This window comes from Tachysurus fulvidraco, chromosome 3, assembly GCF_022655615.1.
Source record: "Tachysurus fulvidraco isolate hzauxx_2018 chromosome 3, HZAU_PFXX_2.0, whole genome shotgun sequence".
In the NCBI taxonomy this organism is placed as follows: domain Eukaryota; kingdom Metazoa; phylum Chordata; class Actinopteri; order Siluriformes; family Bagridae; genus Tachysurus; species Tachysurus fulvidraco.
Window position 1 is genome coordinate 1,280,049 of NC_062520.1, and position 22,500 is coordinate 1,302,548.

Here is a 22,500-nt window from a genome sequence, read left to right on the forward strand (position 1 = left end):
ACCCGCTGAGTTCTGTGGGAAAGATAACTTTATCAATGCAACAGCAGAAGGAGTGAAGCCATAGCTCTAAAGTCCAACATGACCACTCCAACTACTTCAGAATTATCCATACTTCTAAGCCATCCATCGGTCATCTGTGTGAGAGCTGTACATGTAGAATGTGCCTTTCTATATGCATGCTGAAACATAGTCATCAAATTATTTTTCTGGAAATAATTACTTTCCATAACTTTCCAAACAATTCTTTCCATAACTTTACTGAGTGCAGGCAAAATACTTATAGGTCTACAGTTCTGCCCATTATAAGAGAGTATATTGTCTTTTATCAATGGAATAATTTTCCCTTCCTTCCACAGAGTGGGATAAATCCCTCTGGCTATACACTGATTAAATATATGACACAACGGATCAGCAATATATTCTGCGGTTTTATTCAATACTAGGCTTTCCAAGTTGTCTGTGCCTGGACTACCACATGTTGGAAGAGCCTTTAACAGGGCCGTCACTTCTGCAGTTTGGACACAAAGTTAAAGTTACACATTTTATTAGCCATTATTTAATTTTTGATCAGTTCACAGTAATTAAAGTCTTGTGTTCCAAAACCTTTTCTTAAATTACTAACTTTATTTAAAAAAAAAAAATTATTAAAATAGTCTGCAATATGGGAGCACGGTGGCTTAGTGGTTAGCATGTTCACCTCACACCTCCAGGGTTGGGGGTTCGATTCCCACCTCCACCTTGTGTGTGGAGTTTGCATGTTCTCCCCGTGCCTCGGGGGTTTCCTCCGGGTACTCCGGTTTCCTCCCACGGTCCAAAGACATGCATGGTAGGTTGATTGGCATCTCTGGAAAATTGTCCGTAGTGTGTGTGTGTGTGTGTGAATGAGAGTGTGTGTGTGCCCTGTGATGGGTTGGCACTCCGTCCATGGTGTATCCTGCCTCGATGCCCGATGACGCCTGAGATAGGCACAGGCTCCCCGTGACCCGAGAAGTTCGGATAAGCGGTAGAAGATGAATGAATGAATGAGTCTGCAATATCTTTAGATTCTGTTATAAACCCTCCATCAGACTCTACAAAAGAAAGGGATGCATTTCTATTTCTACCCATAATTTCATTTAAGATTTGCCAAAGCTTTTTGCCATCATGTTTAACACGGTCAATTCTGTTTTTGTAATACTCTTTCCTTTTCCTTTTATTCATTTTAGTAACTTGGTTCCTTAGTTTACAATATTTTAATCTGTCCTCTAATAATCTTGTTTTCACAGCCACTTGTTTAGCCTCATCTCTTTGCGTCATCATATTTTTCAATGTTGAATCGCTCTACCTTGCAGTATGTGTTTTTATTACCATATTTTTCATCGGTGCAGATTTATCAACAATGCTCAAAAGCATACTCATAAAAACATCCAAGGAAGCTCCTGGGTTGTGGCCACGTACTGTACACATCTTTCCAATCGACATTTTTTACTTCTCCCACAATCCTTTCAATAACAGACACTTTATAAAACCTTTTATATAAGTACCATAACTTTCTTGTTAACAGCAATAAGATTATGATCACTAAACCCTACTGGTGTTGACACAACGTCAGTACACAGTTCTGGTACATTAGTGTAAATGTGGTCAATACAAGTTGCTGTTGTAATGCCCACCTTGTTGCCTTGCTGTACTATTTGATGTACATTGCGGACATTTATATAGGAAACTAATTTCTTTTTCTTTGTGCATCTGTCATCGTTCCAATCAATGTTCATATCTCCAAGCAAGTAAAGTTCACCATTTACATCAGAGACATTATCGAGCATTTCACCTAAGAATGTCAGATAGTCCACGTGTGCATTCGGAGGTCTATACAGCATCCCACAAGCACTGGTTTCATATAAGGTACATGGACTTCTACCCATATAGCTTCAATGTCATCGTGTATTAAATTTTGTTTTAACTTACAAGGAATGTTACTTTGCACAAAGATGGCCACACCACCACCAAATTTATTTCTATCCTTCTAAAAACATTAAAACCTTTAACTGGTAATTCAGAGTTTAGAATAAAGCTGTCGAGATGTGTCTCAGATAGGGCTGATATATTAATTGAATACTTGTGCACTAAATTATTAATGTCTTGTATTTTGTTCTTTATACTGCAAATGTTTAGATGTGCCAAAACCAAACCTTTAGTAGTTTTGGTTGTACACATTAGTGTGATCTAAGAATATAATTTAAAACACATCAGAATTATAATTTAACATTATTTTACACTGAATTATGTCTAAAGCCCTATTCAGACAGGATTAGTTTTACGTGGGGACGCGGAGTGATGCGATTTTACCTCAGGACGTCTGTAATATTAATTGGCCAATTTGCACGGGACAAGACGTCTCAGTAAAACTAGCAGAAGGGGGAGGGGTAACTCGCTTTACGCACCACAGTAACTTCCTTGTCGTCATGTGCGTATGACGTCGCTTCCTGTTTCAAGCGCCTCCATGCTTGCAAAACGCTCCAAAAACTTTTAAACAGGAAATGACGGAATTTTACCGTACATATTTACAGCGGGTCTATTCGGACGGGATCAGTATTACCTGAGGTCATTTTTCCGGACCTTTTTACGGAAGGTAAAAGTCGCCGTAATCTTTACTGACATTGTCCGTAATGATTACCAAGATGGCGCATTCGGACGGTACTAAAATCACAGAGAAGCTCTGGTAATAATTACTTTACCCCCCACGTCCCCACGTAGAACTGATCCCGTCCGAATAGTGCTTTAGTCCCAGATCCTTTCCTCTCTATGCAAAATTACCAATGTATCATACCTTAGTATCGCCTTTTCACCTTGGGCTCTAGCACCTTTAAGTTTAGGCCACAGTTCCTTTCTTCTCTGAAGCACAGCCCCAGAGAAAGCTTCATTTATGTAGATGTTAGTCCCCTTGAGTTTTTTTTAGCAGAGGAAAGAATACGTTATTTGTCTTTGAGGCACAGCAGATTCACCATAACTCTCCTGGGCCTTCCACCCTCCTGGTACTGACCTATCCTTTGGACACGCTCTGTTTCAATCTTCCCATCCAGTCCCAGATTATTGGAGAACATGTGCTGCACCTTCTGTTCCAACCCACTCCAACTTTCTTCCTTATCATCCATTAAACTGTCAATGACTAATTTTTTCCTTTTAAGTTGATCTTCATTGTAGTCGAGCTTAGTGAACCTTCCATCAGTGTCACGTTTTAAATTCATTATGTCGTTTTCAAAAGATTTTATTTTAGCTTCAGTTTCTTTATGTCCAGATTTCATCTCCTCCATCATATGTTGTGTGAATTCCCCTGTACAGTACATCCCATATAACACCATCCAGTCTCTTGTTTGTTCCCTCCATAATCACTTGTATGAAACTTTTCTTGTTGCTGAGTTAGCATGTCTTTATAAAACTCTGTCTGCTGCTCCAGCATTTGGGAGACTACATTCATGGTGACAACAGACTCCTCCTCACACACTGCAGCTTTAGTTTGATTAGGAGGCATGATCTTACCAAGATGTACAAAAGGTGATTGTTGTAGTTGAATGTTGGCAAAAACTACTGATGTCCAGGCCCTTCTCCAGCAGAGGTCTACTAGGCCAAGAAGCCTCCTGACGTAGTTTAACACCACCCTCCTTATGTAGAATTTTCTATACTCCACTAGACACAAAAAACTGAAGCATAAATAGAACTTGCTCCAACAAATAAGTCACTGCTGAGATTTCCAAAAGGATTTCACAGATATTTGTTGGATGTCAAAGAGATGTTACATGTGTGCTCAAAAGAATGAATGAATGAATCTGGCCACTGTGTGTGTGTGTGTGTGTGTGTGTGTGTGTGTGTGTGTGTGTGTGTGTGTGTGTGTGTGTGTGTGTGTGTGCGCGCGGCCAAATTAAAACAACGCCTTAAGAACAAGCAAGAATGGAAAGAAGGAAGAGAGAAAAGGAAGTCATCAGACAGGTTAAACCGACCAATAGGAAATATTTCACACACACACACACACACACACACACACACACACACACACACACACACACACTTGACTTATTTTCAGTTCATAATTATTGCTGCAGCTAATTAGTGGTATAACGATATCTACTGTACCCACAACATTACAGCATTTCATTTAAAATAAATTAATGAATTGTATAAAATGTAGAAAATGAATGAATGAATGAATGAATGAATGAATTGTATAAAAGCATTAAAACAAAAAGGGAGATTTTTAAATATTTATTGAAGACGTTCCACATTCACACCAAAATAATAAAAAAGGTATATATATATTTATTTATTTTTCCATATAGAGATATTGAGTAAGATATTTTTTATTTTTAAACATTAAACAAAACCTCTGTGAAACAGATATATACACAACGCCGAGTATTTAACACTATACAGGGACTTACAGTGAGTGTGTTTAATAAAACCTTACACTCGCTTAAAATATAAATTCAGCACAGAATAAACTCTATTTCTCTCCAAAACACACACACACACACACACACACACACACACACACACACACACGCGCGTGTGTGCACCAGAAATGAGCAAACGTGAGCAAACACAGCTTTTTAAAAACACTACATCAAGTAAAGATGCTCATGCGCACACACACACACACACACACACACACACACACACACACACACACACACACACGTCCATTTAAAACAGAGCCGATCAGAGAGAACATAGAGATTTAATTTAACACCAGCAGCAGTAAAATTACTTGTGAACTAAGAGTGTGTTCGTTTTATGCAAATTAGTTACGATTTACTTCGAACGCTGAACAAAAACCAGCACTAAAGAATAAACCTGAGGGTCCTGAAGGGAAGGAGAAACATCTCTATTCTGTGGTTCCAACATTAAAAGTTAAAAGTAAAATGTGGGTGTGGCCAAGACAATAAAATAAAAAAACAGAAATGAACAAAAAATCATCTGAAAGAACATTTTTTAAGAAACTCTTCAGAGGACGAGAAGCAGCTGCTAAAGTAATTAGACCGTGATTATATTAAATATTCACATTAAAACAAGAGGGTTACAAATATCCCAACTTCTGGGTAGGGATTTTATACGATTAACACTAATAATAATAATAATAATAATAATAATAATAATAATAATAATAATAATAATAATACTAAGCAGAAGAAGAAGAAATCATTGTGTTTATACAGATGAAGGAATGTCTGTGAAACTGAACACAATCAAATGAGTTTTAAATGAATTCAAACAATAAAACCTTGTCTTAAGGGTGTATAAACTTTTGCACAGGCACTATAACTTTATCTTTAAATTTTAATGAAAGTTATTTATTGTTCAGTTCTCCTTACAGTGGTATTCTCGCTGTGTATTTCCCACAATGCACTGCAAGGTGACATCAGGTATAGCGGTAAACTTAGCGAAACCATTTGTTTAGCGTTGCTGTGCTAATCTCACATGCTAGCTAGCTTAGCGATTTGGCTACGATAGCACAGGCACGGCTATATAATTGTGTTTGTTTGTTTGTTGATGCAGTGTCGTATACGTTACTCTAAACTACACACTTAACACTAGTGTGTAATTAACACACGGCTGTCTGTCGCGTCAGCCGTAAGTGTACCGAGCCGCGGGACATAAAAATAATCAGATCATCTATAACACTGAATGAGCTGTGAGGAAAACTGACTTAGAATGAGCTGTGTATTAAAAAACGAGTTATAAAATGAGCTAGAATCACACACACACACACACACACACACACACACACACACACACACACACACACACACACACACACACCTTATTTACAACATTGTTAGCAAAATTACAGCTGGCTCTCTTAGAATAACTCTGATTCTTAAAATGACTGATACTCTCTTAACAAAAGTTATACAGCAGTTGGCAAATTCTCTCTCTCTCTCTCACACACACACACACACACACACACACACACACACACACACACACACAACAATAATAAACTAAGCAGCTGATGTCTCTTCACTGACTGTAACAAAGTAATTACACAGAATAATCTTGTGAATATGTTTGTTCATGGATGTGTGTGTGTGTGTGTGTGTGTGTGTGTGTGTGTGGGGGTGTGTGTGTGTGTGTGTAAAAGTTGTTCATATCTTCCTCGTGTCTTTCGCTTCAAACAGCTTCATCCGTTCCTGCACTGTTAATCCCTCTTTCAGACTCTGAGAAGAAGAGAAAGAGGTGAGAGTATTACACAGCTGTCAATCATACATAAAGCCCCGCCCACAAGACGCCTCGCATCATCAGATAACACTAACACGACGAAGCGCTTCCTCTGTTTACTTTTTTTACTTTATCTGCTTCATAACTGATGATAATAAGTTCATTGTGGTTTCGTTGAACTTTCTGAACCCAGCTCTGATACCAAAAGACTTACCTGTACACTTGTTGCTATGGTTACGGCACATTTAACTAAAACCTTTCTGGGCTGCAATTTACTTACACTGCAATAGTGAAGCTTAAACAAGCCACCATCTAAACCCTGACCTGTGGTCAGCATCATGTTTACAGGTCATCACAGTCACATGACCTGATGTGTCACATGACCGGAGTTTACACTGAATATAAGAAATAAACAGCTGTAATAACCTTCAAAATCATTTTGAATAAAGGAGATTATATACTTATAGCTCATGTCATAAAAATATGTAGATTCTATCTAGTTTATTTTTAATTGTTTAAGTCACAAACATTCACTTTTTTAGTGTATTTTTAGAAGATTCATGACTTTTATTATCTATAACTAAAAAAGTCCATAAAAACACCACCTCGTAGCTAAGGCACAAAAACAATCATGTTTTTTTTGGTCAGATGTACACAGGACACACAAAGACAGACACACCAACACTCTAGGATTCCAATTAAAATAATCACAATAGGGGGAGCACGGTGTCTTAGCGGTTAGCACATTCGCCTCACACCTCCAGGGTTGGGGGTTCGATTCCCACCTCCGCCTTGTGTGTGTGGAGTTTGCATGATCTCCCCGTGCCTCGGGGGTTTCCTCCGGGTACTCCGGTTTCCTCCCCCGGTCCAAAGACATGCATGGTAGGTTGATTGGCATCTCTGGGAAATTGTCCGTAGCGTGAGAGTGTGTGTGTGAATGAGAGTGTGTGTGTGTGCCCTGTGATGGGTTGGCACTCCGTCCAGGGTGTATCCTGCCTCGATGCCCGATGACGCCTGAGATAGGCACAGGCTCCCCGTGACCCGAGAAGTTCGGATAAGCGGTAGAAAATGAATGAATGAATAATCACAAAACTACACACAAATACACAACACAAGAAGAAATACACAATAGGAATCAGCAAGCAAATACACACACAAACAGAAACAAACAGAAACAGGTTAACACACTACAAGATCCAAGCATTGCGGTTACTGGATGCTGCTCTGATGATGTAACTAACATAAATGTCAAGTAGAAAAGCTTTTATTGTCATTTAAACTGTATATACATCTGTCACCGTACACAGCCTTACACAGTACCACAGTGCTACACAGAACAACACACAGCTAAGGACTTAAAGTCAATTGTTCTAGTCACATAAAGTGTATTTTGTGTAACTTAAGACAAAAGACAGTGCAGACAGAAAATACACAACACTACAGGACAGATACACATGAACATTGTACAGTATACAAATGACTCAGTACAATCCTCTAAACACAATCCTCTAAACACAGTCACTAATATGAATTATTTCTGTAAATAATCACAACCTCAGCACCAAGCCTACTCACCTACAAGGATCATTTCTGTGTGTTCAACTGGATCACATCAGTGACCTAAACTGGATCTATTTATTCCCACTGAACTGGATCATAGCAGTGACCTGAACTGGATCACATCAGTGACCTAAACTGGATCACTTTAGCTACCCAAACTGGATCACATCAGTGACCTGAACTGGATTATATCAGTGACCTAAACTGGATCACTTTAGCTACCTAAACTGGATCTATATATTCCCACTGAACTGGATCACATCAGTGACCTGAACTGGATCACATCAGTGACATAAACTGGATTTATTTATTCCCACTGAACTGGATCATATCAGTGACCTGAACTGGATCACATCAGTGACCTAAACTGGATCACTTCAGCTACCTAAACTGGATCTATTTATTCCCACTGAACCGGATCACTACAGTCACCAATAACGGATAATTCAATGAGCTAAAATGATGACTACAGTCACCTAACATTTTGCCCTCTCTGACCTAATCTGGATGATTTCAGTGTGCCAAACCTCGTTATGAGTAACATCAGTGTTACCCCAAAACTAAACAGCTCCAGAAACACACAGGATCAGTACAGCAGATAAAAACACCAGGATAACCCCACTGAGAGAGTGTGGGGGAGGGGCGTGGGGGGGAGGGGCATGCTGAGTCATGGAAACGACATGCAAATGTGAGGCTTATTCCAGAAGTATACAATACCTATATCACTGAAGGGGCAGGAGCAGCTATCCAAAGGCATCTCCTCACTCACAGACTGACAGAGCAATATACACGAGAGGTAGACTTTAACTTTTATACAACACGCTCACACACACATTGACTTACTGAACACACTCATGTTCACACAATCTGGACACATAAAGTGGAGGGTCTCACCTTAGACCTCGCTCCACGGATCTGCCGAGAAACCGCTGAGCGTTCTTTCTTCAGGAAGTCAGGGTTACTCTTCGACTTCATGATATCTGTAAACACACACACACACACACACACACACACACACACACACACACACATTCTTTAATACACACATGCATGACATATACAAATCCAACATGGCGGTGTGGCAGTAGCATGCAGCGGTCACTCCTGATACAACATGGTTATATATGTCAGGATCTAGCCCAGACTTTCCATGTGCTTTTGTTTACGTCCTGTGTTCACGTGGCTGCCCCGCCCTTGTCTACGCCTTCCCGCCTCAGCACACCTGTCCCTTATGTGTCTGATTGTCATTAGTATTTAGCCGTGCTGCTTTGTCTATGGCAGCAAGGAATTCTTGTCTTTTGTCTTGTCTTTTGTCCTGTCTTTGTGTGTTTGTGTTTGTGTGGGTGTGAGTGTGTGTGTGTGTGTGTGTGTGTGTGTGTGTGTGTGTGTGTGTGTGTACATGTTTGTACAACACTGAGGAGATTCTTTACCATATCCTGGTGTGTGTGTGTCTCTTTCCCCGAGGGCTTCTGTCGCAGCCAGTAGTTTTTCCCTTAGTTTGCTGATGTCACAATCAGCTTTAGCTCTCACGATGCTCAGCTCTGTGTAGATGTCCTTATACTTATCAGATGCATACTTCTTATCCTGCACACACACACACACACACACACACACACACACACACACACACATTTTTTAACATTTATAATATCTCTACTGCACAATAATGTTTCCTTTTACTTCAATAATGCAAAATGTTGTGAAATGAAGACAATTTTATTTCTAGTTGTTTCCTAACTATGTTTGCACTTGGAGCATAAATGGAGTCTGTGTTTACCTGTAAAAATTCTACAGCTATAAAAATGTTTATAAAAAGTTCCAACTAATGTCCTCACTACTAATATTAAACTAAATTCTTATGGTGTTATAATTGCATGGGTCCATTTCAATAAACTTTTTAGTATCGACATGCCCTTAAACATGTCAGACGTTGCTGTAGATGAATTTTTCGAAAAATAGACAAACTGCAGTTCCCTTTCAAGGGAAATCGATGCTGCGTCAGGGTTGATGCTTCCTTCAGAAAGTCGTGTCCGACGCTCTGGGCGCACGCCAGTTTAATGGATAGGGAAGGACATGTGACGACGTGATGTGGTGCCAGCATGTCCATATAAGAGGATCTACATCACATTACTCCAGCTTTTCTCGATTGTCTGTCCTGTCAGTCTAGTGCAAAAAAACACACACTCCTTTGTTTGGGAGTGGAGCATGTCCGCTGGGGTCTCAAGGGAGCTGTCTGCGTGCAATGCCAGAAATTCCCTCTCTGCAAGCTCCGGTCCAGCTGGGCTGTATTTTCCAGCCAAGTGTCTGCACATCGTGGTTCAGGTCAGAGGCAGGTTGAGTTAGAGGAAGCGGAGCAAGAGATGGGTCCTTTCGCTTGGTTTGGTTTTGGGAGCTAGCACAGCAATTTCTCCCGACCTGGAAGAAAGCATGCTGCTTTCCACATGGCCTCTCATTTGAGGTGATGGAGACTTTACTGAATGCTAGGGCTCCATCCACTAGGAAGCCCTGAAGTGGAGTCTTTTCCGCCTATAGTGCAATGAACTCTGTTAGGATACAGTTCACTTCCCGGGTTGGTAAAGTGCTGGAAGTTCTAGCAGCCTCGCCTTTCTCTTGGCCTGTCCCCATCTACTTTAAAGGTGTATGTGGATGCCATCAGGGGCCTCCAGGTGGCTGAGACCTTCCTGCAGACTGCACCATCATTTCTGGGACCTTGAAGATTCTTCTCTCTCAAAAGAGTGGGAGATTTGCAGACCCAGTCAATCACCCCTGCCTGCCTAAAATTTGCCCCTGGTATGTCCAAGGCTATCCTGCACCCTAAGACTGGATATGTCCCTAAGTTGCCCAGGATAGCAGGTTGTCCAGTCATCCTACAGGCCTACTGTCCTCCAACCCATAAGTTGGCAGAGCAGGGGAGGCTGCATTCGCTTTGCCCAGTAAGGTCCTTGAGGACTTATGTCATGTGACAAAATGGAGCATGCCAGCAAGACAATAAAAAGGGCGGCTTTTTTGTATTCTTATTTTGGTGACTTGAAGCTGTGGTAACAAACCCAATTTCCCCCTGGGGATAAATAAAGTATTCTGATTCTGAGCTACGTCACATTACTCCAGCTTCAGGAAGCGCTCTGTGTACATTTATGCGATTGTTTGTCCCATCTCTCTAGATTAGGAAAACAAAAGTTATATATAAAATATTCGATTGGATAGATATAATAGGTTGTTTAATGCTCCTTAAGAGTTCTGGAGGAACCACATCTCTCAAGTGCAGGGGGGGATTCTCTACCCCGACACTGAGATTTGGAACCTCTTGGTCTTGCACCTAAAGGGGACCAGCTCCTAGCCTCTGGACTCCCAACCAAGGTGAACTTTACCTCTGGAGTAACAGAGTTCCTGCAGATAGGACCTCTTTAATGGCCTATCACCCTCTACATTGAAGTATAAGGGGCAGTCATTGCTACAAGTCCCATGCCTGCTCTCTGGTCTCTAACTTTCTGCACGGTGACAGGGGGCTGATGCTTTCCTGCAGACCAAGTCTCCCCTCCTGGGTCCTGGCTTCAGGGATGCCCCTTGTGAGGCAATGGAATGTAAATTCTGTATCGCCTTGTCCAGCATTCTGGCTAGGGTCATTACCCTCCAGGATCACACCTGTAATAGATTTTATCACCTTGACCCCACTCCTGGGTTCTGTGTCTTTCAAGACTAGTCGTGCTTTGCTCCAAACTTGTTCATGCCCTTTCACGACCTCTGAGTCAAAACATGTCTCAGACATCTTCAGACATGAGGCTGCATTGGCGTTCCCATAGCATCAATTATGATGCGATGTCGAGTTCCCTCAAAAGGGAACTACACCAGGTTACGTATGTAACCCAGTTCCCTGAGAAGGGAGTGAACGAAAACCTTCAATGTGATATTCTGTTTTCACATTTGGGGAAAAATCTGACTTTAAAGCATGTAAACATGTTCATAGGTCAGATATATATAAGGATTACAAGATCAATAGATGATTATTAAGGGTTTTTGCCAAAACACACATTGTATTATTGTCCTCACTGTGCACTAAAGTCAACAGAAAGCAAGTGTTTGACTTTATATAATGAGACGTGTACAGTATTTATACATAATGACATATATAGAAATGTCCCCACAAAGCATGACTGTAGCTTTGTGTGTGTGTGTGTGTGTGTGTGTGTGTGTGTGTGTGTGTGTGTGTGTGTGTGTGTGTGTGTGTGAGTGTGTGTGTGTACCCTCAATGCAGACTGAAGCTCATCTTTTAGTGAGTTGATCTCCTGTTTCAGGTACTGTATTTCTGAATCCTTTATACGTAGCAGGACCTAAAGCACAATACATACTGAGTGTGAGAATGTTTGTACCACGTGTGTATTATAACAAAATATGTGATTATACGTATGAATGTGTGTTTTTTACCTCCAGTTCATAAAGGTCTTTGCCCTGTGTGAGAGGTGATGGTGTTTTCTCTCCACTATAGCAGGAACGCATGCGAGAGATCTCCACCGTCAGACGGTTATTCAGCTCCTTACAAACACACACACACACACACACACACACACACACACACACACACACACACACACACACACACACACAAACACACACACACAAATAAATAAAGTATGTTTGTACCAGGCTGTTGTGTGTGTGTGCGTGTGTGTGTGTGTGTGTGTGTGTGTGTGTGTGTGTGTGTGTACCTGGTTGTGTGTGTGGAGTTGTTGATTCTCTCTCTGACACTGCTGTAGTGCCTGTCTCTCAGCCTCTAGTGCCTGAGCGAGGTGTGTGTTCTCCAGACATTTCTGAGAGTACTGCTCTGACAACACCTCCAGCTCACGGTGGATTGACTGTAAGTCCTCTCTATACACACACACAAACGCACACAAATAAATACAAACAAAAACATAGAAACACAAACACACATAAAAGCACAGTGACACAAAGAGAAATGATGATCTCAGTCCCACATGTCTTTACATCCCATGTGTGTACTCACTCGTACTGCATGCGCAGTTGTTCAATGTCTGCGTCGTCTCCACTCAGCTGTGCTCGCTGTGTTTTCTCCAACTCTTCACGATGAGCATTTTTCATTGCCTCAATCGCTACACACACACACACACACACACACACACACACACACACACACACACACACACACACACACACACACACACACACACACACACACACACACACACACACACACACACACACACACCACAGATGCATGCAATAAATCTGAAACTTTAGTAGTTTATCCCAAAACTAGTTATAACACCACTTACTAAAGGCCTTACTGTGACATCTATAAAGTATAAAATGATCATGTGAGTAATCATTGATGTGGTCATGTTTTCTGTGAGGAGAAGGAGTCTCCAGTGTGAGCACTGTCTAACGTTCAGAGTCAAGCAGAGCTTGTAGTGGAATAAAACACTTTGCCTCCCCGAATGTCATTATTTTCCTATATCAGTACTAGTGTTGTGCAGTAACGTGTTACTGTAACGCAGTTACTTTTGACAGTAACTAATACTCTAACACATTACATAAAGTAACACCGTTAGCGTTACCATACGGTGCGTTTGTCCGTATGAATGTATACATTTAGACTAAAGTGTAACCTACAGACTGACCTGTTTACAGCAGCGACGCAGTGTAGGATCTGTGGATGCCAACCTGTAAACACCAAGACGCCGCACTGTGGGCGTGTTTCTGTGTGGGCGTGTTTCTGTGTGGGCGTGTTTCTGTGTGGGCGTGTTTCTGTGTGGGCGTGTTTCTGTATGGGCGTGTTTCTGTGTGGGCTTGTTTCTGTGTGGGCGTGTTTCTGTTTGGGCATGTTTATGTGTGGGTGTGTTTCTATGTGGGCGTGTTTCTTATGTGGGCGTGTTTCTGTTTGGGTGTGTTTCTGTGTGGGCGTGTTTCTTATGTGGGCGTGTTTCTGTGTGGGCGTGTTTCTGTGTGGGCGTGTTTCTGTTTGGGTGTGTTTCTGTGTGGGTGTGTTTCTTATGTGGGCGTGTTTCTGTGTGGGCGTGTTTCTGTGTGGGCGTGTTTCCGTGTGGGCATGTTTCTTATGTGGGCGTGTTTCTGTGTGGGCGTGTTTCTGTGTGGGCGTGTTTCTGTGTGGGCGTGTTTCTATGTGGGCGTGTTTCTGTGTGGGCGTGTTTCCGTGTGGGCGTGTTTCCGTGTGGGCGTGTTTCCGTGTGGGCGTGTTTCTTATGTGGGCGTGTTTCTTATGTGGGCGTGTTTCTGTGTGGGCGTGTTTCTGTGTGGGCGTGTTTCCGTGTGGGCGTGTTTCCGTGTGGGCGTGTTTCCGTGTGGGCGTGTTTCCGTTTATTCATATATGTGCGGCAGTAACGGCGAGACGAGTTTCTCTAAGTGGAAATGTGCTTATTATTACACTTTAGTTGAGCATAAAGACAAAAACTTTTAGTCAAATGTAAGCTGTGTGTTTCTGGTTCGAAGTTCCATCTACTGCCATTAACAGCAAATCCAATCTGGAGGTAGAAACTACAGGCCTCGACCAAGCTAGAATCTAACCCGGTGTCGGTGGACACACTCGAAGTGACTCAAGCCGCTCTAGCCAAACAACAGCGACTAGACTTTAACCGGACTGTTAGTTAGGGACAGTGTTGTGTTTGTATAGACCGTAAGGCATACAGTAAAAGGGCATTAATGGGAACATTAAAGACTTTTATTTAATAAAGTACCTAAAAAGTTCCCATTAATGCCCTTTTATGCCTTAACGTTACTAGTTACTTCATTCAAAAAGTAACTCAATTATTTTGTTGATTATTTAAGTTACTTTTTGAATGAAGTAACTAGTAACGGTAACTAGTTCCTATTCCTTAGTAACTAGCACAACACTGATCAGTACATCCCTTTTTGTTCTTACTAGTTCTAGTTATTAAGTTGTTAATGATTACCAGCAATGGTGGCGTTCGTCTCTTCCTCCAGCAGTCTCTCTCTCTCCTCCAGCAGTTTGTTAATCTCACGTTGATGCTGACGCTGAAGATCCTCAATCACCTTCTGATGAGTTTCCTCCATCGCCGTAAACCCACGCTCACATGTCTCCTACAAGAACACACACACACCTTTATACACACACACTAGCAATTATAATCACATGATACTAAACATTCAATACATATTATTACTGTCACTGTTTTATATTGTTAGGAAGCATCATTTTAGGGAAGTTCTATTCATTCAGAGGTTCATTCAGCAGGACAGCTGAGTTTTACTCTCTCAGTAGAATCGCTCAAAACTTTCACTTAATCAAAGAACAGTTATGTAGAAATCTACACATTTACTAAATAACCACAAGGTAAACACCTGGCTGTGATTAAACTGTTTATCATCATCGAGAGCTAATTTCAGAAGTGTCAATTATTCATTTCTGTGCACACAATTTATTTAATTATATTAAATAAGATTATTAGATAAATTAGATTTTTGATGTCAGCCTAAAAATGTAAGTTGTGGTAATGTTTATATCGTCGCTGTCGGGCGGAATCCTCGTATCTCCAAAAGCGTTATTTTTCAGGAAATTAAAAAAATGCACAGGGTTTAGTCCGCATCGCAGGGGACTGTCTTGCGCTGAATTCCTGTCCTCAGACGAGCACCAAAACTAGCGGGGGTCAAGATTTTTTTTTCATTTTTGTATTTTTTTTTCATTCTGAGGATTTATTTACCTCAGAAGACGTGTTGATTCGTTGCGACTCTTAATCTTGAGGATATGCCGCAAAGCTCTCCCGCGGAGTGAAGTAGGGGTGGACAGTTGAAGTGTCCAGTGGAGTTAAGAGATTTGCGCTCAAGCTATTTTCAAGACTTTAGATCGGTTAATAACTTATAAAAATAACAGACCCACGTGGGGACTGACCGATAGCATCTCTCACTCACTCACTCACTCATTTCCTACCACTTATCCAAACTTCTCGGGTCACGGGGAGCCTGTGCCTATCTCAGGCGTCATCGGGCATCGAGGCAGGATACACCCTGGACGGAGTGCCAACCCATCACAGGGCACACACACACACACACACACACACTCTCATTCACTCACACACTACGGACAATTTTCCAGAGATACCAATCAACTACCATGCATGTCTTTGGACCGGGGGAGGAAACCGGAGTACCCGGAGGAAACCCCCGAGGCACGGGGAGAACATGCAAACTCCACACACACAAGGCGGAGGCGGGAATCAACCCTGGAGGTACGAGGTTTCCGCCCGACAGCGACGATATTCTACAATTATTCTATTTAAAGTTAAAACTGTTAATCTTTTGTTAAAAATATTAACCTTTTGTTCTGTTTATGTTCCGTAAAGCTGCTTTGAGACAATGTCAGTTGTAAAAAGTGCTATACAAATAAATTTGAATTGAAAACTCCTTTTTTCCAATTTAATCACACTACAATTTGTAAATTTAGTGTAAATTTAATGATACTATTGCTTATACAATAATTACTATCCAATGTTCACATTTGTCGGCCATAACCTGAGTTAATCTTGCACAACCCCAAACCTATTAGTAATAGTAGTAATAATAGTAGGATGTCAAAGACAGTGCAGCATGCAGTTTGGTGTCATGTGTCCAGAGCTGAGAAGATATTTTTATATTTTATGTAAATACATATATATATATTGTGTATCTTGAAGAATTTATAAATAAATTTTATATTTGCAACCGATTGAAAAAAATGTCTCTCATTTGATCAGCTACCTTTTACTGATCACTACAACGCGATGGAATAAAACTCTGCAGGTGATGCAACCTACACAAATCATCTACATTCAGGTGACTTGTTTAAAGTGATAGTGTGATTGTGACCTTAAGACTGTCGAAGTCTTTCTGGTACTTTTCTCGCAGACTGGCCATGTCTCCATCTGGTGGTTTGTTCTCCAGTTCATCGCGCATGTTCATCATCTGCAACTCCAGCTCCTGCACACGACTTCTCAACAGTGACATTGAGTCTGTGCTCACCTCCTGTTCGTGCCCTTTCCCCTCCTCAAAATGGCCCTCAACTAGTGCCTCTGCTGTAGAAGGATGATGTGTATCATCTGCTATAGTCTCTAATCTCTCTCCGAGAGTGCGGATAGTCTGACTGTACCGGTCGTGAAGTTTCTGAATTTCTTCCTGATGTACATTTTCAAGTTCCTGAACCTTCCCACGAAGTTCATGCTCCAGCTTGCATATGTGTTCATTGTGCATTAACTCTGCTCCCTCAACCTCTTGCAGCAGGATTTCGAGCTTTTGTTGTGTGTTTTCCGCACGTTGGATTAATGCTTGCTCGCTGGTTGCTCGATCCTGCTCTGCTCGGCCAAATTCTTCTGCATGCATTCTTTTCATCTCCCGTATCTCCCTCTGGAATGCCTCTTCCATTTGCACAATCTGCTCCTGCTGCCTTCCCATCTCTTTAAGATGCTTTGCTGCCTCCTCTCGTAGAGTTTCATTTTCTTCCTGAATAGAGTTTATTGTCTTGAAGTAATGAATCCTTTCATCTTCTAGGCTACTTTGGAAACGCTGGTGGATGGCTGCTACATGCTGGGCATGCTCCTGGACCAAAGTGGCCATACTGTGGCTAGTCTCCTGGCAGAGTGAAAGCTCCCTCTCATGTTCAGCTCTTAGTCGACAGGCAACATAAGCTACCTGCACTTGAATCAGAGCCTCGTGCATGCTGAGAGTCTTGTACATGCTGGTGTCTCTAGGTCCTAAAACCGCTTGGATTTGACCTGGAAGTCCACAAAGGACAGAGCTGTTATCTTCCTCACATGCCTTTTCCAGCTGTTCAGACAAGTGGTAAAGGACCTTGGCTTGTCCCTTTAGCTCAGTAATGAGACTCTCTTGCCTAGTATCCAGCGATGCCACCGATTCCGTGACACACAAACACATGATTCCAGCTAAGTGTCTTTCTATTATTTCTTGAGCAAGAGTGTGAGCTTCTTCCCTCTCTATCTGCTGTGCATAAGGGGCAAGTTCAGGAGGGTTGATGTCAGAAAGAGTGTTCTCTGTAACAGTATTCATTTTATCACCAACATCTTGGGCAACATTTTTGGTGTTGAGAGGCATAGCTGTTTCGCTCACAGCTAAATCCCTTTGCTGTAAGATCTCTTTTACCTTGACCAAGTCTCTTTGAAGTTCCGCAAACTTGTCTTGGTAAGAGTGCTTTAAGTTCTGAAGGCAGTACGCAAGTTCAGCATTGATACAGGCATTGTGAATTGTATTTAGAGCAAAGACACTATTATCGGGTGTCAGCAAATTGTCAGTACTAAAGGTATGTGCTTGGTGGAGCTCATGTTTTAGATCATTTATCAGAATATTCTGTAATTTTAGTTTCCTCTTCAGAATGTCTGTGTAAATGACAGAAAGGCAATCCTGCTGGTTCATGATAACCTGTTGGGATTCTTTATTTATCTCACTAAGACTTTGCATTAGTTCTGATTTTGGATCTTGAAGAGAAAATGCCATTTTCTCCAAAACAGTCCCTTCAAAGGCTAACATTCTTGCAAGAACCTTTACTTCACTTTTATCCATCTGTGTCTTGGCATCACTCTGACAGGTAAGTGACTCTTTGTATCGTGCTGCAACTTGTCTAATGTGTAAGGATGCATTAACCAAGTCTTTCTCAATCTCAGCTAAGGTGAGAACTTGTGCTTGTGCTATTCCTTCTTCATGCTGACTGTTAAGAATCCCCCTAACCCTAACCCTGCATGACTCCACAAAAGCTAGAGCTTTTCTGTAATCTTCATTGTTGACACTATCCTGTACAATGTCACCCAAACAAGAGTAGAATTTAACATCTGGTTCACACTGGTCTGGTTCAACAGGGGGATCATCACAGCATACTTCCATCAAACCTTTGTTGACAAGCAACCCATCTTCATTTTGCTTCTTTGATGTGATATCTCTAAGCTTCTCTTCTGTGGCCTGGAGCCTTGACTCCAGCCCATGGATGATGGACAAAAATTTTTCTGTATCACTGCAGTACTGAAATGTGTTGTCAGTGACTAAGCTGATATCCTGGGACAAGTCCTGGATGGTGTCATCAGTGAGGATCAGGCTTGTTTCTGTTACAAGGTCTTGCTGCTCCCCTTGAGTAAACTCCAGGTATGTGTTATCTGGATGAATCCTTTCGATTCTCTGCGATTGGTGGTACTTTTGGCACTGAATGTTGGAGAAGCGGATCCTCTGTCGTTTGGCAAAGGACACTTCTGTCTCAGAGCTACTTCTTGCAAGAGTTAAAGACGAAGTGGTAGAGAAGGATATATCATGCTCTGTTCGTTTTTCTAATGCGTCAAGGACATCCTCCTGAGATCCACATCGCTCCATTCTAAGGTTTGCGTACCCCAAACGCAAAGCATTGAGATGCTCTTCCAGTTCAGATATTCGATCCTCTGCTACCACCAGCTTCTCCTGCAACTCTTGCTCCACCTCTCTAGGTCCAATTTGACTAAGAAGTTCTTCCTTTGCCTTTAAACGTTGTTCAGTGTCCTCCAGGCTGCTACCTAAAGCAGCCATCTTGACAAGGGCTTCATTCATATCCTGGTCTTTTTGTCTCATCAGCTTCTCATATGTCTCCTTTGTCTGTCGCACTTCCTCTTCCTTCTCTTGCAAAACACGAGTGATTCTTGCAAACTCCTGTGAAACCCGCTCATACGAGCTTTCCAAAGAGTAGTAGTCTGTCTCTTCTGTTTTGAGCTGTGCCTGTAGTTTTTCTACCTCCCTGTCTGCCTCTGCGATCTGATTAACCAATTCCTGGCAGCGACACGTAAGGTGATCTCTCTCATCTTCCAGCCTTCTCACACTTTCCCGAAGGTTCTCAATCACATCTGCCTGTTCATTCAGAACCTGCTGCAAACGTAGCATCTCTTCCCTGACTTCTGATTCTACTCGATCTCCCGCACCTCCTCTGAGGAGAGTTTCTACTTGGTCCTGAGCTTCCTGAAGTTGCTCCTCAGCTTTGAGTCTCTTTTCCTCAGACTCTGCAATCCTACGACTCAATCCTTGTCGCTCTCGCTCATGCTTTTCCTCCAGGCAACGTTGCTCTTTCTTTTCCCGCTCCTCTCTTAGGGCATGTGCCTCCTCTGTTGCAATAAGACATCCAGTAACCTCATTTAGCTTCTCCTGCAGCTTTTGCACTTCCTTGTGCTGATCCCGTTGCAAGGCCTGCTGTCTCTCCAATAGTCTAAGTGCCTGGGTCTTTTCTAACAAACTTGCCTCCACATCCCGGAGGCGTTCCTCACTGTCCCGTAATTGTGCTCGTAGGGTTTTCTCATTGGAAATCCACTCCTCTTCACGCTCATGGCAACGACTCTGTTCCAGCTTCAGCTCGCTGCGCATGCGAGCCACTGCTTGCTCACTTGCTACAATTTCAGTCATTGCAGATACAAGTTTTGCCTGCAGAGCCTCGATTTCAGTCTCATGATGCCCAATCAAATCCTGTGCCTCACTGTAGCTCCGTCTCAGGCTGTTGACCTGCTGATTAGCTAGATCATGCTTCCGTCTTTGAGCTTCCAGCTCTGTCTTAAGTTCCTTGTTCAGCTTGCTCATGCGCTGCCATGGCACTCGGTGAGATGTGGAAGAAGATGTAGAATCGGATGAAGGTTGTCCTGGTTCACTGGTACACTTTAAAGAGAAATCAGTGGTTAAGGGTACTTATGCTCAAATACCAAAAGGCTTGGGATCTCCATCTCTGGGGCTTCTTCTGGGAATTTCAGGATTTGACTAATCAACCTTTTAAACTCTTTAAGCTTTCTGCAGTGCTTTTTCTAAGTAATGAGATGAAAATAAAATGGGTGCTTCAAGGTATAAAAAAAAGAAAAAGAAAAAAGATGATTGTGTTGAAATACTTAAAGGTGGGGTCTCCGTTGTTTGAAAGCCAATGTTGACATTTGAAATCACCAAAACAAACACGCTCCTAAACCAAATGGGTCCCACCCCTGTATCGATAGCTCCGCCCACACATACGTACGTAACCCAGGTGTCAACTAGAAAGAAACGTGTCTTTATCATAGCTGAAGGGAAGAACAATACGATTGTAGATAAACAAACAAGCAAAAATGCCACACAAGCATAATGATGTAAAGGACAAAGGCATATATTAGTTCTGTGTAACAAAGCAAAACCAACGTTACTCACCTATCGAGAAGGAAAAAAGCGCCTCGGCGTCTTAAGTAAAGTCGGCCACATATTCACAGGTCGGAGTTTCCCGAGTCGATAACTCCTGAGCTAAACGCTGTTACTACACAAAACGCGGTTGTAGCTGCCTCTCTACATTACTACGATAGAAAAGAGGTGTTATTTGTGTAGTAACAGCGTTTAGCTCAGGAGTTATTGACTCGGGAAACTCCAACCTGTGAATATGTGGCCAACTTCCTGCTCCTTCAGTTCTCTCCAGCGCTGGAAAGCTGATCCTATGTTAACACGTCCTACTTCTTGTCCTTATCATAAGTCTTTCTTCTCTTTCTTTCTTTGTTTTTATCCTCCATGTCCATGTTAAAACCGCTTTCTGCTAACGTCACACACGCGCACCGAACACTCTCTCCACCCATATTCACAAGACACGCCCCTTTCTGCTCACTGGATACACGTTTGTTTTGATTTTCGTTTTGTTTGGCGGTCTGACTCAGTTTTCTGAAGCGTTTCTCAAACATCGGAGACCCCACCTTTAATTTAATAATGTGCTCTTTAAAAGTGCACAGAAACAAAACGGAACAAAGTAAAATAAAAAATAGACAGATATACAGCACCCAGTGAAAATGTTATATAAGAAGTATGGACTATTAAAAAAGCAAAACAAAAGCCATGCATACAAAACAACAATGTGAATTTAAAAAGATTTAAGAACAGACAAACAAACAAACAAGACAAAAAGCACAGCCTGAAGCTTGGTTGGCTTTAATCTTGGCAAATGACTTTTTGACTTTAAGTCAAAGCCCAGAGAGAGAGATTAGTAAATCATGCTAACAGCAACGGAATTAAATTTAAACACACACAATAAACTGTATTTTCACAAGCAATTAAAAACGTTTTCAATGCTTATTATTGAGCAAATTACAAATTAAAAGCAAATATGTAAATTAGATAGAAAATTGTAAATTAGCTTAGGATTTAGGTGTTAATAGTGTAAGTATAAGTGTTATTATTATTATTATTATTATTATTATTATTATTATTATTATTATTATAAAATCATATATTGGATTATTATAAATAAATTTAACCTTTTTATATTATGGTTTTGAGTATTAAAGTGGATTTGATAAAGCATCATACATACAATTTAATGCTCTTGTCTCATCACAATATGTGTGTGTGTGTGTGTGTGTGTGTGTGTGTGTGTGTGTGTGTGTGTGTGTGTGTGTGTGTGTACCTGCAACACATAACCTTCCCGTGCGTTCTGCTCTGCATCGTGTAGCTGCCCCTGTAGGAGTGTGTTCTGTTCCTGCAGCCTCACTAACTCTTTCTGGTTCTGACCACACACACACATACACACACACACACACACACACACACATACACACACACACACACACACACACACACACACACACACACACACACACACACAAAATACAGTCACAAATACAAATATACTGTAGTAATAATAATAATATAGTATATTTGTATTTGTGACTGTATTTTGTGTGTGTGTGTGTGTGTGTGTGTGTGTGTGTGTGTGTGTGTGTGTGTGTGCATGCATAAATTAAATATATTTTGTATATTATTATTGTGTCCAGTGTGTAA

The 22,500-nt window shown here is 41.5% G+C and overlaps 1 protein-coding gene across 6 annotated transcripts in view; it reads right to left on the minus strand.

Annotated features, from left to right (window-relative positions):
• Nucleotides 1-4,316: 4,316 nt before the first annotated feature.
• Nucleotides 4,317-22,500, minus strand: part of si:ch73-103b11.2 (ninein) — a 69,781-nt gene continuing 51,597 nt past the window's right edge. For 5 of the 6 annotated variants that reach the window (XM_047810700.1, XM_047810701.1, XM_047810703.1 and 2 more), the window contains 11 exons: nucleotides 22,127-22,225; nucleotides 16,585-20,379; nucleotides 14,676-14,823; nucleotides 12,752-12,857; nucleotides 12,456-12,615; nucleotides 12,175-12,282; nucleotides 11,994-12,080; nucleotides 9,183-9,336; nucleotides 8,647-8,732; nucleotides 8,470-8,524; nucleotides 4,317-6,191 (listed from right to left, as the gene is read on the minus strand). In XM_047810700.1, coding sequence (XP_047666656.1) covers nucleotides 6,145-6,191; nucleotides 8,470-8,524; nucleotides 8,647-8,732; nucleotides 9,183-9,336; nucleotides 11,994-12,080; nucleotides 12,175-12,282; nucleotides 12,456-12,615; nucleotides 12,752-12,857; nucleotides 14,676-14,823; nucleotides 16,585-20,379; nucleotides 22,127-22,225 — 4,845 coding nt within the window. In that variant the 3' untranslated portion in view covers nucleotides 4,317-6,144. The remainder of the gene's footprint in view (nucleotides 6,192-8,469; nucleotides 8,525-8,646; nucleotides 8,733-9,182; nucleotides 9,337-11,993; nucleotides 12,081-12,174; nucleotides 12,283-12,455; nucleotides 12,616-12,751; nucleotides 12,858-14,675; nucleotides 14,824-16,584; nucleotides 20,380-22,126; nucleotides 22,226-22,500) is intronic. The other variant, XM_047810702.1, reaches the window with a different exon arrangement.